The sequence below is a fragment of the Melospiza georgiana genome, chromosome 22 (assembly GCF_028018845.1).
Source record: "Melospiza georgiana isolate bMelGeo1 chromosome 22, bMelGeo1.pri, whole genome shotgun sequence".
Lineage (NCBI taxonomy): Eukaryota > Metazoa > Chordata > Aves > Passeriformes > Passerellidae > Melospiza > Melospiza georgiana.
The window spans coordinates 9,122,830-9,141,969 of record NC_080451.1 but is presented as its reverse complement, the minus strand read 5'-3'; the positions used below and the strand labels follow the sequence as shown (position 1 = coordinate 9,141,969).

Here is a 19,140-nt window from a genome sequence, read left to right as displayed (position 1 = left end):
TTAAAAATAGTTATCTTAATTACCTAAAATATCTATAACTGTATGGTTGCCCCTCTTCTTGAGTCATCTTCTGATAGAAGGACTCAAGGTGTGAGGTTTTGGGATCTGAGGGCTTGCTCTGTTTCTTTTCCCACTGGGACTGGGGGTTTTCCATGGCTCTGCCTTGTAACCTTAATAGGATTTGTGACTATTAATCCATGGCCTATGTATTGACTTTCACTGATATTTATGTAAAGCAGGCTTGGGTTTAAAAACTGCATTGGGCGCTGGGTGGAGCAGAAAATTCAGATTCTGTGGTGATGTTACAGTGACTTGTGAAGGTGTTGGAGGTAATTGCAGGTGTTTCCCTCCACCTCACTGTGCTGGCTCTGTGTCTGTCACTGCACACAGAATGCTCTGAGCTTTCCCTGTGGTCATCTCAAATAAATGAAATTCAGTGAAAAATAAATGTAGGGCAGTGCTGCCTTTGTGCAGCCTGAGGATCCCAATTGTTTTGCACAGTTTTTATTCTGTATGACCAAAAAATGACCCAGATGTGCTGCTAAAATGCTAAAATGGATTTTCCTGCAGTGGGATGCAGGAAATAATGTAAATACTGCAGGTGAGTGTGCCCAGGGCAGGCAGGGGCGCTGTGCTTGCTGTGCTCCAGTGGCTCCTCAGCCTCTGAGGTCATTCCTGGGGATGTTGTCAGGCTCCTGTCCCAGCTTAGGCTGGCAGGGTGCTGGCCCTGCCCTCAGCAGCAGTGTCACACACTCACACACGTGTGCCAGCCCAGGAGAGCCAGCCTGGCACCAACGCCACGTTAGGGTGAGGGCTGACAGTGAATTCTCCAGCTGGACTGGGAGAATTGTTCAGGGCTGGGCACTGACTTGGTTTTCTTTGTGCTGTTTGCTTTTCCTCCCAGAATTAAAAAGGTTGGGTGCTGGTGGCTCTGCAGGGCAGATTCTGTGCCCCAGGGGACTTGGGGACACCCAAATCAGCTTGGCAGCTCCATCCCCAGGTACCACAGAGAAGTTTGAGAAGCATCAAGAAGTACCATAGAGAAGAGAAGCATCAAACCCCCATCAGTTTTATCAGTTTTAGAGCTCCCTCTCTCCTCTCTTGGCTTCCTAAACTGTGCTGGAGTTAGTGGAAGTCACAAGGGGAATGCTGCTCCTTTTATGTAACACTGGAGACCAAACTGAGGTTCTGGCTGGCAGAGTGGACTTGTCCCCACACCCCAGGAGCAGATGGAGCTGGAACCTGAGTCAGTAACAGCAGCAGAGCCTGCCTGCATGGCAGAGAAAATGTGGGGAGAAAATTCTGTTCACAAAGGGCTTTTTAATTGCCAGCACTGTGAGCCCACAAACTGGGCACAGAGGGAATTCTGCTTTTCCTCGCTGACCCTGATGGCATCACTTGGTTCTTTCCCAGCTCCAGAAGTGTTCTGTGGGCCAGCCCTCCCTGTGTGTGCACCACAGGTCCCTGGCCACATTGGTCACTCTGCTTGCCCTGCTCCTGTCAGGGCACCCCTGGAGCTGCTGCCAGAAAGCACCAGAGGAAAAGGGGCCCTGCCCTGAGCTCAGCCCCCTGCCCTGCCCTGGGCAAGGGGATTTCAGCTGTTTTGTTCTGATTCCAGCCACAGGGCAGGGAATTCTTTTCAAGCTGTAACTTTTAGTTTCCACTGGAAAGGCAAAACAGCCTCTTAGCCAGTGGAAAAGCTTCCAGGTGCATCAGCCAAGAGGGAAAAGGCAAGGACATCGTGTAACAAATGATCAGCTCTTTGCAGAGGGATTTTAACCAGAAAAATCAACAAATCAGGGGTGCTTCATTGGAGGGATTTATTAACACTGAGATAGCCACATTCTCACATGGCTTTTCCTTTTTATTCTGGCTTATTTCCTTTTTATTCTGGCTGATTTCAGCGTTCCCATTGGGCTGAGGGTCTCACCCCACGATGGGGTTGTGCTCTGTGTTCTCTGGGATTTCTGCAGGAATCAGAATCACTCTGAATGGGAAATACTGATTTTGTGAGCAACTACTATAGAATTTTAGCACCGAGAGAATGGCTATTAAGAAGTCATTATTAGTAGAAGATTTGAAGAGTTGATTTATAGATCCATATTTATATCAAAGATGGATGTAGCAGGAGAACAATAAATTAAAAGCGTCATTGTAGAGATCAGGGGTTAAACAGCCAGGTGAGCTGGCTGAGCATTTTTTATCAGTGCAGGTTTCCAGGTAGAATCTTCATCATGTCCAAGCCTCATGGAACTTGGGGAAAAGTTCCTAAATTGCAGTGGCCCAAAGAATCCCAGCAGCTTCAGCAGGGGGTGAGGATTAGGAGGGATTTGCCTTTTCTGCCTCATCTGAGGCTGAAGTTTGTGGCTCTGGGTGTGCCTGGGAGGTGCTTGCAGGGTTTGCTGGAGCACAGCCTGCTAGCAATGCCTTGTGTTCAATCAGCAGATGTCATCTGGCCTAATTTTTGTGCTAAAGGAATAAAAGGGAAGAAATGTTGAGACAGGAGAGAAAAGGGTTTTTTTCTTTCTTTTGTGCTAGCCAAGAAGCTTTGAAAATGGATGATGACTTATGCCAGGGGCTATGTAGAGTGTTCTAGAAAATAATTTAAATTTGCCTTTACACAATGAATTCATCAAAGGGTACTTGCAGGACTTTGCTTTAAACTGTCTGAAATAAAACAGCCCAGTCCCTTTTCACTTGTGCTGTGGTAAATTCTGGAGATGTTTCCATAGAAATTAAAGATTTTTGCACAGGTGTGAGAAAAACTCAGTTCCCAGGTTTTTTTAGGTGATGCTGCCAACATGACCAAACCATCTCCTCTCCTATCCCGTTCTTCCAGCCCAGCTGGGGAGGTGTTTGCATGGAAAATCAGCCCTGTGCAGAGCCAGGGAGGACACAGAACCCTGGGACAGGGAGAGCAGGGGGGATTTTTGCACAGCTCCTTCCCCCCTGTGCCTGGCAGCTTTGGCTGGTGCAGATTCCCCCCAGGTCACCCCTGGGGGACACCCTGGGTGTGCTGGCAAGGCAGGAATAGAAAGCAAACACTTGCCATAATCACACATCCCAAAATGACAGGGGAAAAGGAGTCCTTGTGCTTCCACCAGAGCAGCAAAAAAAGGGAAGATGGAAAAAAGTCTGGATTCCTGCCCAATGAAACCAAAATTGTAAAAAAAAAAAAAGAAAGAAAAATAAAACAAATGCTCCATACGCTCCCTGGAACTGACACTGCAGTGTGGTAGGTTTTTTCTCTTTTAAATATCTCCAGTAGACAAGCAGTAAATCTTCTTAGAGCTCCGTGGCACAGCTTTATTTTTAGCTTTTTTTATTATGGAGACAACCCTCCCCAGCTTTCAATCTGTACCTGAATATATTTATTCCTCTAATCCACGTGAAAGTGCAGTCCTTACAAAGGGCTCTAATACCTTATTAATCACTTCTGGAGCACGTCACAAAGAGGCTTTAGCAAGAAGTGTTCTGGCCATGGGCAACGTGCTCCTGGAGGCTTAAAGGATGTGGATAAAGGGCCCTTTTCCCACATGGCAGAACCTCCAGTGGGCATTTTAAAATTTGAGTTTAACTAGAAATTTGAAAGAATCTGTCAGAGCCCTCTCCCTTCTCATGTGGCTCTTAGGGAGACTCAGGGCTGTGATTTGTGAGAGCAGCACGTGGAAAATTCCAAGTTCAGCTCCCAGGTGTGGGAATTGTGGTCTCAGTAACCTCCAGAAGCAGATTTGAATCCTTGTCACTGGTCAAGGAACATTCCTTCTGAAATGCCATTTACACAACTGGGGAACTTCTTAATCCCTGTGCCAGCAGGAGCCTGAAAAATGTCCTGGGAGGAGGAGTGGCCACTCAGAGCCAGCACTTCCCTGGGCTTAAAATAAAACTCTGCATCCTTCTGTTCCAAGGAAAAGCAGGAGATAAATGCCATGGCAGCCTTTCAAAATGGGTCAGTGGTGTTCCCATCCTGTGTCTGCTGCTCAGCTGGCTGTGACTGCTCTGTGCTCACCAAGTGACCCAGGAAAGCCACCCAGAACAGACCCTGGAAATTCTCTTTCTCGCTTCCACTTGCATTTCTCACCGTGCCCTTTGTGGAGCAGGAACAGGCTCAGACGCTGCTTGCTCAGATGTTTTCTGCAGTTCAGAGCACCACAAAATCCACAGATCTGTGCTGCTGGGGGCTCCCTGTTGGCCCAGGGCTGCTGGGCTGTGTTTCACCCCAAGCTCTCAGGCCTGTTCCCCCCTCGTTGGCTTAGGGCTGCTGGGCTGTGTTTCACCCGGGGCTGTCGGGCCTGTTCCCCCCCTGTGGGCTCAGGCTTGCTGTGCTGTGTTTCACCCCAAGCTCTCGGGCCTCTTCCCCCCGTTGGCCCAGGGCTGCTGGGCTGTGTTTCACCCGGGGCTGTCGGGCCCGTTCCCCCCTGTGGGCCCAGGGCTGCTGGGCTGTGTTTCACCCGGGGCTGTCGGGCCTGTTCTCCCCGTGTGCCCAGGGCTGCTGGGCTGTGTTTCACCCCTGGCTGTCGGGCCCATTCCCCCTGTTGGCTCAGGGCTGCTGTGCGGTGTTTCACCCGGGGCTGCTGGGCTGTGTTTCACCCCGGGCTCTCGGGCCCGTTCCTCCCCTGTTGGCTCAGGGCTGCTGTGCTGTTTCACCCCGGGCTGTCGGGCCTGTTTCCCCCGTGTTGGCTCAGGGCTGCTGTGCTGTTTCACCCGGGGCTGTCGGGCCCGTTCCCCCTGTGGGCTCAGGGCTGCTGTGCTGTGTTTCACCCCGGGCTCTCGGGCCCGTTCCCCCAGCAGGGCCTGCCGGGCTCTCTCGGGGTTCGCAGCCCAGCCCGGGGGTTCTGCCCTGCTGGGAACGCGGCCGAGCCTCCGTGCCCAGGCAGGGACAGGAAGCCCCACCCGGGCTGGGCTGTGGCTGTCTGAGCCCGGGTGACAACGGCGCAGGGAGAGGACACTGCACATTCACAGCCCTTTTTTGTATTTTCTCTGCTTGTCCCTGCCTTTCCAGCTGGGTTTTGCAGTGCAATTGTTTCTGATCTCCACCTGCCTTAAGGATACGAAATGGAATTCTGCAGCCTTGCAGTATTTTGCCAATTAATTTTGCAGATTTCTCTGGGTTGGGATAGCTCAGTAGCTTTGGGGACATGAAATCTTTTATTTTTAAAGGAATAAATGAAATTCAGGGCCCACATTTCCCAGCCCTGTTCTGAAGGAGGGGATGAGCCAAGGGATGGATTCCCCAGTGGAAGCAGCACAAAGTGCAGCCACGCCTGGCTGGGGAGGGCGACCAGCTCAGACAAACCTGTGCCACTGCCCTGCTTTACCACAGCTCTGTCTTTAACCAGGATTTGGGATTTATTGCCCAGCTCAGACCCAATTTGGGGAGGTTTTATCAGCACAGGGTAGGGGAGGATTTGGAGCATGGGCTGATTTTTGCAGGTACATTTCCCAGCTAAAACTTCAGAGGTATGGAGGCCTCCTAAGTGTTTTCCATTTGTTGATGTTTTCATCCTTAACAAGGCAAAAGCAGCCCAGTTCTCAGTACCACGTGTTGTGGGTTTGGGGCAGAGTAGCAAAGGATGAGGAGGGACCAAAAGCCTTTGCTCAGTCCAGATGTGTGACACTGGGATACAGCAGGGGAAATAAAAGTGAATTATTCAGGAAATGTATTTTGGTAGACACTAGGACACCCAGAATCATACCTGTGAGCACTCCCACATCTTCAAATACAAGATTATTTCTGGGCTCATTTTCCATTGCATTTGTAGCAAAAGGTGTTGTTGAGGTGCCTGACCTGCAGCTGCTGGTTCTGCTCCTGGTGCTGAGCTCCAGGGAAGGTTTGTCTTCCTGAGAAGGAGAGGGTCAAAAATTCTTTCCACTGGTCTCATGGTTTGTTACTGTAATATTTAATTGAAGTAGAAAATTTGATCTGACATGTCAAATGTGGCCCTGGCTGGCTGCAGGCCAAGCTGAGCCGCCTCATTTCGGTTTGCCTTAAAATGGCTGGCAAAGTTCACAGGCCCAAATTTCCCTTTGGAATGCACCTCTGAAAGCTTTTTTTAGTGACTGTATAAATCTTTCTGTATCTATTTTTCCCCTAAAATTTTCTTCAGAAACCAACAGTCCCAAAGCTTAAGTAAATGTTTCATGTAAGCATTTCTGGGCCCACTTTGTATCCTGAAGTTTGTTCCATCTTTGGATTGGAGAAAATGTTTATTAACAAGTGGCTGTGTCCAGCACAAAGCCCATTTGACAGCAGATTATTAAATTGCCTCCAATGGAAATAAAAATGAATAGGAAATAAGGAAATATTTATTTCAGTCTTTTGGAGTTTTTGTTTGAGTGTTCCATAAATCGTTTATGAAGATGGCAAGAAAGCTAGATCAGATTTTCAGTATTTCTTTTGCTTGGTGTGTGTTTCATTATTTGGCACAGAGGAAGAAATGAAATCAAACCATCCCCATTCCCAAGGTTTGTTGGCTGCTGTGGCTGGGCTGGAAGTGTCAGAGTGGGGTATTTGGTGCCTGGAATGTGTCCTGCAGTGGGATGTAATGGCTGAGTCACAGGGAGAGCAGATTTGGTGCTCAGTGTCTGCCTTGTTCCACATCTGAGTCTCTCCCTGTAGTAGAAACTGCTGGAATTGGTGCATTTTTACCTTGTTAAAGTGAAACCTAAATCCGAGGTGGGTTTTTTAAAGCATCTGCCAAGAGGCAATTCTGCCTCAAACATGGAATGATCCGTGGAATGCAGGTGGGACAGGGGTTGGAGCAGTGAGCACAGCAGCTCCAAACCCTGCTCACAGCACCCTGAGTGCCCGGGGTGCTGCTCCAGCTCTGGGCTCCCCGGAGTGCTGGGGTGGGAGATGATTCCAGGGCAGGAAACCCCAGCACCTCCTCTGGGGGAGCACAGCCCTGCTTTCCCTGTGTGCACCCCTCCTTTGCTGCTTGTTTCCAGTGCACCCCATGTTTCCAGATCAGCTCCTGGACATGGAATTGGGGCAGCATTTCCCAGGGGTGCTCAGCCCCTCCTGTCCTGGGGTCAGCCCTGAAGGTGAAAGGGGGACAGTAGAGAGATTTTGAGAGAATTCCTTAAAAAACGCAAACGAGATCATTCTGCTGTACCATCTCCCCAGCCTGTCTGGGGCTGTCCCTGCTCCCCATTCCCAGAGCTGGGGGTGCTGGGGGGCTGCTCTGGGCCCAGCCCGGGGCCTGTCCTGCTCCTGCTCCTGCCTGGACAGAATGTTCAGGACGGACGGACAGACGGACGGACGGGGGGAGGGAGGGACGGGTTCCACGCTGAGTCTTGCCACCTGTTGCCTTTTCCATTCCAAGCCCCCCTTCCTCCCCAGCCTGCAGGCCGGGTCCCCTCCCCACACGGCTCCGCGTCCCCGGTGGATGGGCTGGGATCAGCAGGCCCTGCCAAATGCCTTTCCCATGCAGTCACTGACTCTGCACAGCAGCATCTCCCCAGCAAAACCAAATCTCTCCCAGTGCTTTGTGCTGTGTTTTCTAGAGAAGGGCCAGGAATGCCCTTTCCTAGCTGGGTGTGAGGGGAGGGCCCGTGCCCTGGCTGGGCAGCCCTGGGGAAGCCTGAAGCTGTGCCCAGAGAATCTGCTGCAAATCCCATGGAGCTGCAATTTGGCACTGGCAGGGGCTAATTTTGTCCTGGGGGTTGCACACACACCCCCACAGCCCTCCCATGTCATCCTCCCTCATCTGCTGTGCATGGAAAGCTGCCCCAGGCTCCCCGTGCCAGGGAATGCTGTGCTGAGCCCTGCTGGGCACTCTGGGCTGGCAGGGCACACAGGGCAATGCCAGATGGGCTGGCAGGGCACACAGGGCTCTGCCCTGCTCCCGTGGGATCAGCAGGCTCTGCATGGGCTGAGGGTGTCACTCCCTCCTGATCTGGCACTGATGGGGCGCAGTCAGAGAGCTCTTGGGGAGCACTTGGACAATTCTGCAGGTGCTTTTCAGGTAAATCATTTAAATCACAGGGCTCAGGGTTCAGCAGCAGCTGGAGGAGCACTCTCTGAGTTCCCAGCTGAAGGTGCCTTGAGGGGACTGATTTTCAGAGCACAGGACATTGGCAAATGAGATCCTTCCTGTCACTGGGCTGGAGCATTTCAGGCTCCCAGGTTATTGCCACCCCAGACACACCTGGATCAACACTTGTTTGCCCACAAAAATCACAGTGATGAGACAAATAAATGCAAATATGAGCAATTATTAATGACTGCAGGGTGGCTGTGCCACCCTTCTGGGAGCCAGGCTGAGTGGGAACGGGGAAAGGTGGAGAACTGCAAAAAAAACCAAAAAGGAACAGAAACAGGGCTGGGATGTTTCTTTTATTGTTTCTGGTCGTGATGCAGCACAAGGTCCAGAACCTTCTCCCTCCCTGCTGTGAGAGGTGTTTGTACTGGCAGCCCTTCAAGCTGGTATCCCCAGTGCACCAGTTAAACCAGTAGTTACCAATTTTTTTGCAAGCCACGCTGGGACTATAGGAATTTTATTCCTTCACAGTGTTGAAGGAAAGGGATTTTGCTTGCCAAAGGGCTTTCTTATGCTTGAGGATGATTTATGGGCCAGGCTGAGCCACTTGTGGAAAAGGCAAAGCAGCTCTTGGCAGCACCCCCAGAATCCACTGCAGCTGTGGGGTAGTGAAGTCATCGGCATAACAACCACTGCAAACAGAATAACAAAGTCTGTTCTGTTCTCGTTTAAAATAATCTTTCCAGTTCAGCAACCACATTAAACTTACCTTTCTGCATGCAAAAATCATAAAAAGCTGATAGTTCTCCTCAGCTTGGAGCAGTGTCTCCCTTTGATCACTGCCCATCTCTGCTGTGCCGTGCACACCTGACCCCAGTGTCTCCCATGGAGGAGTGGAGTGTGTTATGTCACAGTCTGTGTCTGCCCCTTGTTTGCACTCCTTTGTTTGGCCTTGCATTTGAGAAAAGAAGAAAAACACCCAGAGTTTCTTCCTTCTAAATAACAAAATTTGCTTTTGCTTTATAACTTGTTTCTAAGCTGATTGCAAAATGAGGAATCTGACTTTGATTTTTCCTGCTTTTGTTTCAGGTCTCTTCAGATCCCCCTGCTTCCAAAAAGCCCAAAATAGATGACTCTGCTTCCCAATCTCCAGCTTCTTCTGAGAAGGAAAAACAGTCCAGTTGGTTACGGTCCTTATCCAGTTCATCTAATAAGGTGATTGTTGAATATTTTGTCATCAAGAGAGATCAAATTGGCACAAAGCATCACTCTTCTGAGACCAGAGGAGAAAATGAGGGAAAGAACATGCCCAGGGTTTCTAAATTAGTAACATTTCCATCCTTTCCCTAGTCAGCATTGAGCTACACAGTCCCCCCAGATTCCTTGTCACCCTCCAGTGCTCATTGACCTGGATTGTGCCAGGGAAGTCAGGAATTCCCTTGTGCCTTTGAGGTACAGGAACCCTGCAAGGCTCAGGATTTGTTTGTAGCTCTTTGTGTGGGTTTGTAGCTCTTTGTGATCCCTCCAAACTGCACAGAGCTCGTTGGCCAGCAGAACCCCTGAGCAAGGAGGTCGTGGCCAGTGGGGAGCAGCTGTGGGGATGACTGAGGGTGCCCTGGGCAGCCCCTCTGGGGGGGTCGATGCTCTCAGAGGTTTTTGGGGTCACCGATGTCGTGTCTGTCCCCAGAGCATCGGCTGCGTGCACCCGCGGCAGCGCCTCTCCGCCTTCCGGCCCTGGTCCCCCGCGGTGTCAGCCAGCGAGAAGGAGCTCTCCAGCCACCTGCCCGCCCTCATCCGGGACAGGTAAGGACACAGGGACAGCACAGGGGGTGCCAGCTGCCCCTGGCTTTGTCCCCGTGCTCACTCAGGGCGTTCGCAGCTGCAGGGTTTCGTTTGCAGAAAGGAAACACAAAAAGCGTCACTGGTTTGTGTGCGAAGGGTTAAAGGTGGCACCTGCCATGGAAGTGTCAGGTGGAGGCTGCTGAGATGGGGTGGACACTTGGGGTGCAGTCACTGAAGGTCCTGGGCAGGGTCAGGGAGGTGCAGGCACTGCCAGGCCCCTGTCCCTGGTACCAGCTCCTGTCCCAGCCCAGCTCCAGCCTCTCCCTCCCCACCGTGCCAGGGAGGCCAAAGGGCAGCAGAGATTTCCCCATCCCCTCTGTGTGCCCTGGGGGTTCCTGGCTCTCAGAGGTTTCCCCATCCCCTCTGTGTGCCCTGGCCCTGGGGGTTCCTGGCTCCTCAGCCTGTCAGATCTATCCAGACACCGAGGCCAGCAGCAGCCCTGAGTGAGTCACCCCCAGCAGGTGGGACCTTGGTGTCACACTGAGAGCACAAAGTGTCAGGGCAGTTCAACATCCCTGTGCCAGACTGGAGCTGGGCAGTCTGAAAAGCTCCAAGCCAGGTTTCTGCCTGAGGGTGATGATTTCTTTGGAAAGTTTGACTTAAGTGACCAGGTGTTTTTAGGGAATATTATGGAGAACATATTGTGCTGCCCTTATGAATAAGTTTCTTAGAAGCTGTGGTTTAAAAAAAGGAAAGTAAAAGGGAAAAAGCCTATCAGCATATCCTAATTTTTAAACTAGGTAGGGAGAGAATTGGTGGAAGTGTCCTTGGTATCCCTGTGAGAAACCTGGCTGATTTCAGTATTGGATAAAGCCCATCTACAACAGCTCCAGGAGAAATTTTAACTGATACCACATCAAGTTGTAGGTGCTAAATTGAAGTTGCAAAGTCTTTGCTTTGCTTTTTGCAAAATTCCTTGTATTTGATGTCATGTTAATGCTCCTGTTTAACACCAAGGTTTAACCAAAGGTTTGTTGGTTGTTGTACCTGTGGTTTTACACATGAACACTCAGGTGTGTGTCAGAATCAGAGGCACAAGAAGATGCTTTTCCACTCCATGGTTTTCCTTAAGGAAGTGCTGGTTTGAGTTTACAGAACATTTATGGATAGATGAAAGTCCAGCTGTGCAGTTGGTTGAAACAGCAGCACCATGAGGAGCAGAGGAAGCAGCTTTGGGGCTTTTAGGCTCTGGGAGGTCTCATCTCCTTGGTGCTCTTAGGATATGTGGGGTTTAATCCCTGGGTTTAACGAGGGACTAAAACACTGAGCAGTGCCACGGGCAGGTTCTCAGCTGGTGGAAATCAGTGGGATTCCCTGTGGGTGTTTGCAGTGTAACTCTGGATTGGGAAGCCCCCAAAGCCAGGACTGTGACCCTTTTCTCCTCCTCCTGCCTCCCCCAACGCAGCTTTTACTCCTACAAGAGCTTTGAGAGCGCCGTGGCGCCCAACGTGGCGCTGGCCCCTCCAGCCCAGCAGAAGATGGTGAGCAACCCCCCCTGTGCCACGGTGGTGTCCCGGGGCAGCGAGGGGCAGGGGCAGCCCAGGAAGAGGAGACACGGCCCCGAGCACTCGGCCGGCCCCGAGGCCGCCGCCAGCGCCGCCAGCACCGCGGCCAGCACGGCCCCCGAGGAGGACAAGGAGTCGGAAGCAGAGATTGAAGTAGAAACCAGGGAAGAGTGTAAGTGACACTTGTGGCTGCCTTTGTTTGGGTTGGGTTTTTGCAGGGGTTCCTGTGCAGTTTCTGTGGGGTTTAAATGGAATTGTGGGAGTGCCTCCATGGTACCTTTGTGATGTGAGTTGTGCAGTCACAGTTCAAACAAATTGAACTCGGTCCCTTAAGTCGAGTTTGCATTTTCATCATTTTTCAAGTATCAAAGTATAAAATGAGCAGGTTTTTAATTTCCTTTCCTATTTAAAATTGATTATCAAGTGTCTCTGTACAAAAGGGCCTCAGCACATTTGGAGCTGTATAATATATATACGAGCTGTATATAATTATGTCTTAATTATTGACATTTTAAAATTAATTTTCAATGTTCCTTTTTTCCAGTCACCTCCTCCTTATCCTCGCTCTCCTCCCCATCCTTCACCTCCTCCAGCTCTGCCAAGGACATGAGCTCCCCTGGGATGCAGCCCCCAGCCCCCGTCAACAGCTCCTACGAGGTGGCTGCACACCCTGACCCCCACAGCAGCGGGCTGGAGGCTGAGCTGGAGCACCTCAGGCAGGCCCTGGACAGTGGCCTGGACACCAAAGAAGCCAAAGAGAAGTTCCTGCACGAGGTGGTGAAGATGAGGGTGAAGCAGGAGGAGAAGCTGAACGCGGCCCTGCAGGCCAAGCGCAGCCTGCACCAGGTGAGGCTGCCCTGCCCTGCCCTGCCCTGCCAGGTACAGCCCAGCAGGCAGCTCTGGAAAAGGAATTGCCTCATTTTTCCCAAATAGCAACAGCCTTTGCTGGGGCTCTGTTTGTAAATCCAGCCGGGAATCCAAAGCACAGGAACCAGTCTTATGTTTTTAAGCTTGCCACCTGTTTTTCCTTGGGTTATAAATCCATGGTTACCAAAATCAACATCTTTTCATTACTGAAAAAATCTTCTAGTCCAGCAGAGTTTATTTTGTTTTCATTTCACTGAACAGGAAACATTTCTGGAGGCTTTAGCTGGAGTTTTAAAGGCTCTGTGAGGGAGGGTGTTCCTGGGACACGGCCACAGCTGAAGTAAGGGCTTTGTCAGGCATCCCACTGCTGAGCTTCAGGCAGGGAAGCAGCTCCTTATTTCTGGAATTCCTGGATCCATCAGTGTGTCCATGGTCAGGCAGGGCTGCACAGGTCAGGGCTGAGCTCAGTGATGGGGGAACTGCCTTTTATTTGAGCTGGGGTAAAAAGAGTGCAGAGAAAAGAAGGGGGAGCCAGCTTAGATTTGTGTGTCCTCTTTGAATACTTGGTGTGGAGCTGTTCCCAAGCTGGGGCTGGTATCCATGGGATGGAGTAAATAAGGGCCTGGTTTGAGACACAAAACCTGCAGTGATGCTCTCTTTTTTAGTTGCCCTGAGCAAAATCTGTGTTTTATGTATTTCAAAGTAAACATTTATGCATAATGTGTGTGTGTGTGTACTTCTAGGGGCTGTGTGTGTATTTCCAGAGGTTGTGTGTGTATTTCCAGGGGCTGTGTGTACTTCCAGGGGCTCTGTGTGTATTTCCAGAGGCATGGCCAAGCTAACTTCCAGCCTGGCTGGGAAGTGAGATTGTCAAAAGAGTGAATTTCCCATGACCCTGCAGTGCAACTTCACAGCAAGCAGGGCTGGAGGGTTTGACTCGGGCAGGGAGGAAATGCTGCTTCTGGGGGAAAAAATAGATCTTTAGTTTCTGATTTAACCCTTTAGGAAATGTGAGCCACATCTCTGTGCTTGCTGTGAATGTGTATTTTAACAACTTAGGGGTTTCTTCCTTTGTTCCTTGAAGGTTCCTTATCATTATCCATGAAATTAATGGTTCCCTCATGGGTTTGAGATTCCAAGGCTGCAGCTTCCAGCCTGGACAGGGGGAGTAATAGTTCCCAGAGCAAAATATGGTTCCCATTCAGCTTCAGCTTTTAGCCTAGAGTTTCCCAGCTTTTATGACAGAACAGTCCATGAGCTGGTTGTCAGGAGTCTTGGGGCTCACCCCAGTCACTTACAGCACCCCAGAGCTAGGAAAGACACAGTTTGTGTTCTGTCCTTCCCTTGAGTGGATTTTTGAGGGGAGCTTGATAAAATGGAGCTGATTTCTGATGTCCTGTTGAGCTTTTCCATACACAAAGGACACTCAGAGCTGCACTTTCCACGTTGTGCATCTTCAGAGCCTTCAGCTCCAGCCCAGGCACTGCAGTCGGGTGCTTTGGAACGTGGAGCTGGTGCTGGAGCTCTCTCCAACTGCAGTTCATCTTTATTCAGGCCCAGATGGTCGCAGCTATTCTGCTTGACAAAGCAAAATGGGGCTGTAGCGCTGAGCTTTTTGTTATCCTGGGCTTCAGGGTAGCTGGAGTGCAGGAACTCCACAGGATTTAAAGGAGAAGGGCTCGTGCAGAGTTCAGAGCGGGGTTTAGCCCCGGGCTGCCTCGGTCACAGGCAGCAGGAGGTGGGAACGTGGCTTGGATGGCTTCCCTCACACTCACTGCTCACCTGCCTCTGTGTCCAGGAGCTGGAGTTCCTCAGAGTGGCCAAGAAGGAGAAGCTGAGGGAAGCGACGGAGGCCAAGCGCAACCTGCGGAAGGAGATCGAGCGCCTGCGGGCCGAGAACGAGAAGAAGATGAAGGAGGCGAACGAGTCGCGGATCCGGCTGAAGCGGGAGCTGGAGCAGGCGCGGCAGATCCGCGTGTGCGACAAGGGCTGCGAGGCCGGCCGGCTGCGGGCCAAGTACTCAGCACAGGTGAGGCCCTGAGGGCTGGGGCAGCTCCTGGGCTCCCTCCCCTGCCTGGGGCAGCTCCTGGGCTCCCTCCTGCTGTCCCCTGCAGGGCTGGGGCACCTCCTCAGCTCCCTCCTGTCCCCTGTAGGGCTGGGGCAGCTCCTCAGCTTCCCCTCCTGCTGTCCCTGCCTGGGGCAGCTCCTCAGCTCCCTCCTGCTGTCCCTGTCTGGGGCAGCTCCTCAGCTCCCTCCTGCTGTCCCCTGTAGGGCTGGGGCACCTCCTCAGCTCCCTCCTGTCCCCTGTAGGGCTGGGGCAGCTCCTCAGCTCCCTCCCCTGCCTGGAGCAGCTCCTCAGCTCCCTCCCCTGCCTGGAGCAGCTCCTCAGCTCCCTCCTGCTGCACCCACCCTGCTCCTGAGCTGGGACAGGCATAACAGAGGGCAGGAGGGCAAAAAATGGAGCCTGAATTTAACCTCATCCCATGCACCTGCCACAGAGGTGCCCCTTTAGCTCCCTCATAGTCCTCAAAAGCTTCTGTTTAACAAACTTTAATTTGTGTGTATTTATATGTACTTCAAATACTTTACATAGTTTAACTCAGCCCTGAAAAGCTCACAGCAGAGGGAGTTCCAGGAGTGCTGGAGCAGGCTGTGGTGAGACACAGGTGCTCCTGGAGGTGGGAGCTGCAGGTCCCTGGCGTGGTGGCTTTAAGGGACGAGGGAAGAGCAGAAGCCAAGCTCACAATCTCCAGGGCTCTGATAAGGGGAAGGGGAGTGGCCGCCTGCTCCCGCTGAGACACGTCTGGCCAGGAGCAGGAAATGATGTGGGGCTTCCTCTCAGCATCACAGGATGTCTCACTGATAAGGGGTGTCCAGACTAAACAGAGCCTCCCTGGGGCTGCTGCGCTGGGCGTTCCCCCAGGGCCCTGGGGAGCAGCACCAGGGCAGCTGAACACGGCCTGGGCTGGCCTGGGGGCTCGGGGCTGTCAAGTTCTTAAGTCTTGAGAAATTTTAAAATAAAGCTTTACACACCCTTGTAGCTACAGCTTGGGGTGCAAGAGGAAGTTGGTCACAAATTATTTTTGAGGAAACCGCAGTTCTCTAGACAGGCTCAGTCTGATAGAAACAGCATCAGGCCAGGGTGGAAATGCCTCTGGGCCTAAAGTATTAGATGCTTAATGCCCATTGAGGAGCTGTGGTTTATACCTTCCCTTTTCTTACCTTGATACTGAAATCCAAACATGGATGGTGGAGGTTTACCTTCATTTTAGCCCAAAACATGGGAGGTTTCCCTTCCCTGTTAAATGGCAATCTTTGCTGACTGCTGGCATTTCCTTTCTCACTGGGTGCTGTTTCTGGTACTTGCACCTTCCGGTCCTGGGGGTTTTCTCTGCCTTTTTTGTCAGAAAGTACCAAATAGGGAGGTCAGGGAGGCCAAGGGCAGCTGCAGGTGCTGCTGGGAGCAGAGTGGGGACACTGCAGGCTTTAATCCATAGCTGGGGAGGCCTGGCCCATCAGCAGCCAAGGCCCTTTCTGGTCACTTCCATTAACAATTGTAAAAGAGCTGAAAGTGAATCCCCTGTGCCAGCACCTGGGGTTTGCTTTGCTGAGCTGCTGTCACTGCCTAAAGAAACAACAGCCATGCTTGAAGAAGTGACCAGGTTCTGCTGCACTAAAGAATTCTTGAAGTGTTTCTTAACTCTTCTGGTTTTCACCTTCCTTTCTGCAGCTGGAGTCAGTGGAGATGTTTAGGTTTCAAAGCTAAGCAGGCACTGTCCTGCAGCAGTGTATGGAAAAAGGGAACAGGGAATTCCTTCCTTACCTCTGTCTTGATAATCCTATGTGTGGAGTAGACATTGTTTGCTCCCCTGCCCGGTGCAAGGTGCGTGTCCCACAGCCCTGTCTGTCTGTCTGTCCCACAGATCGAGGACCTGCAGGTGAAGCTGCAGCACGCCGAGGCCGACCGGGAGCAGCTCCGCGCCGACCTCCTGCACGAGCGGGAGGCGCGGGAGCACCTGGAGAAGGTGGTCAAGGAACTTCAGGAACAGCTGTGGCCCAAAGCCAGCAGCCAGCCCAGCAGTGAGAGCACCTCGAGCCCCATGGAGAACTGACCCCTCATCCCCCAGCACAGGGAGGGAGAGAGTGGGACTGGGAGTGCACGTGTGAGTAGTGGTGTCCTGGCACACACTTTAGGAATATGGATTCTCAGTAGCTGGAAGGCAAATGTTGTTACTCTCTAGAACAGAAGCACTGAATTCCGCCTCTTTTTTTTCCCAATCCATATAGCACAACATCTTACTGTGCCTAGAAAACACAAAGTGTTTGTAAACAAAAATACTTTTAAGTCCACAGCAAATTTTCTACTGGCAAACTCTAAGCAAAGCAGTGTGGTCCAGCTGAACCCGGAGTCCCAGGTGAGCACGGCAGTGGCTTTGTGTTCTCCTGCCTGTTGGAACATTTTGGAATTTAAAAACAAACCGACTTTTCTTACAAGCTATTTAAAAGAATTCATTACACAGACTTGGTATTAAAAAAAAAATTAACAAGATTTTTATAATGAACCTTTAAAAGCAAAACAAAAAAAAAAAAAAAGACAAAAAATAAAAAACCTTCGATGCACAATTTTTAATGACTTTATAGGCTTTGGGATTCTTTGTGCAGAAGCCCCTCTTGGTGATGATGCCATCCATGTCAGGAGCAGTTTTCCAGCCATCTCAGAAGCCATCGCGGTCCCATCCCGTCACGTGGGCGTAGGAGAAGTTCAGAGTGCTTTTCCAAGTTGATTTTTTTCCTTAGAATGAATGATGTCCATTTCCTGCCCTGGACACAGGAAGAAGGGAAGCTGCAGGAGTGTGCAGGGGATGAGGGGAGCAGAAGGGCTTGGGTTGAGAGCCCCAGCCCAGCCCCACAGACCCCCCTGTGTTCAGAGACTTCACCCAGGAGCACGTCAGCCTTGGGAAAAGAAAGAGAGAAAGAAGAAAGGAAGGAAATGGATGATCAGTTGGTAGAGGAACAAAGCAGAGACATCTGTGTGTTGAAGTCATTCTGAAATCTTCAGCTTTCAGTTTTCTGGAAAACTCATCTTGTTGCACCATCTTACCATGAATTCAGTATTTCCCTGCTTCCATTCCGAACTGTCAGTCAGGATTTCTGTGCCCAAGGAGAGTCCAACGTTGCAGTGTCGGATACTACAGAACAGAAAACCAACATTTTTGCTGCTGTGAATAAGCCTACATCTTTTTTTAAAAAACTTTTTTTTGTTTTTAAAAAGAGAAATTACTTTAATTTTGGGATCCAAGCCGCGGCCCCGGGATACAATGCAGCAAACCATCACTGCCTTGGGGGTGGTGCTGAGGTTTTTTATATATATATTTTTTTTTTTTTTTAAACCTGCACTTTGTCAGAATCTTACTCTGCATTTTATTCCGTGTTTCTAAGATGTACATGTCAAACATTTGAGATTCTGCCCTAACAGCTGTGCAAACCATGAACCCAATCTGCCACCACTGACACCTCCCATCAGCGTCCCTGTAAGCAAAGGAGGATCCAGCAGGTCCAGAGTCCCCAGAGCAGGAATTCCCCCTGTGCTGCTGGTTCAGATAGAACCTGGTTTTGTGGCTGTGTATGACCCAAGCTGGGGAGCAGCAGAGATGCTCCCAAAAGTGCTTAACAAATAAAGCTGGTGCTTTACTGATCAGGAGAAAATTAATTTTCACCCATAAACACTCACCTCTGACACGCTCAAGCAACTGAAAATGTGATCTGGGGCTGCAGATGTGCCTTCCAGCTCATTTTTCCTCTCAGCATCTTCTCTAGGCAATGCTGACACTTTTTTTACCTTAAAGAATAATAATAAAATTTAAAAAAAAAAAGGAAAAAAGGAGAACCCCCTATGCATCATCATACCCAGAGTTATTCTAAAAGAAGAAACATATTTCCAGTAATCTTTATTTGCTTTTGGACATTAATGCAAACTATGTAAGCTTCAAAATTATTTCCCAGTAGACAGAAAGCGGCTTCCAATCCTAAAATTATGGTATTTACTTACAGTACATTAGAGAGATTTTTTTTTTTTAAACAAGAGCTGTTTGCTTGAAACCATTATAGTAACCATTATAGTAACTGTGAGCATTAACAAAGAAGTTCATATATATATATGTTTTAGGTACAAAAAAGAAGAAATATGAAAGGAGTGGAATTTCTGGGACAATGTAAAACTGTTGGGAGCAAGAAACAGTCACACCAAGTCCATGACCTGAACCTGTCTGTGGATACAGGGGTTGGCCCTTGTGTGTTTGGGATACTGGAGACTGGCTCTAGGTGCAGCTCTCCTTCTAAAGTGCAATGCAAAAGGAATTTTGATTATGCTTGAGCAGGTTTTGTTTTTGTTTTGTTTTGTTTGTTTTTTTTTAATGTGGGGTTTTATTTTCTTTGTATGTTTTTTTCTGCGATTATTAAATCATATGCATGGATTAAACTCTGCCATATAGTCATTAATGGGCATTATTACTGTCTTATGTAAAGGGGTTCTTTTGTTATGCAGTATGCAGAAAAATGTTCTCAGCCTTATGATTTCCAGATCTGTATTATCCACTTATTTCTTCAAGGGAAACTAAACAACTGTAGCTGTAGCTGATCATTTTTGTGCATTTCAAGTCTCTTGTGCTCTGCTTTACTGCCGTGTTGGGACCCACACAGAGAACAGACCCTGCTCCTGTGGTGGCTCATGGAAGCCTGGCTTTGGAAATTTTGCTTGTTTGGGTTTTTCCCCCTGATCTGTGATGGTTTCACTCCCTTTATAAACCCCAAAAATTAGCAACATGTCCATGTCCAGCTGTTGTCTGCCAGGAAAAGCCACTCACCTGAGCACAACGTGATTTTTCATTTGTGTCCAGGGAAATGTAGTCACTCACTGGGCATGAGGCTCCCACACTTCTGAAGGA

The 19,140-nt window shown here is 50.1% G+C and overlaps 1 protein-coding gene across 1 annotated transcript in view; it reads left to right on the top strand.

The window, feature by feature from the left end:
- The window catches only part of SKI (SKI proto-oncogene), a 99,365-nt gene extending 80,675 nt beyond the window's left edge, over positions 1-18,690 (top strand). Inside the window, exons 3-8 of the mRNA XM_058039370.1 lie at positions 9,072-9,197; positions 9,670-9,785; positions 11,230-11,501; positions 11,874-12,175; positions 13,995-14,225; positions 16,120-18,690. Of these exons, the coding sequence (XP_057895353.1) occupies positions 9,072-9,197; positions 9,670-9,785; positions 11,230-11,501; positions 11,874-12,175; positions 13,995-14,225; positions 16,120-16,308 (1,236 nt within the window). The 3' untranslated portion in view covers positions 16,309-18,690. The remainder of the gene's footprint in view (positions 1-9,071; positions 9,198-9,669; positions 9,786-11,229; positions 11,502-11,873; positions 12,176-13,994; positions 14,226-16,119) is intronic.
- Positions 18,691-19,140: the final 450 nt, after the last annotated feature.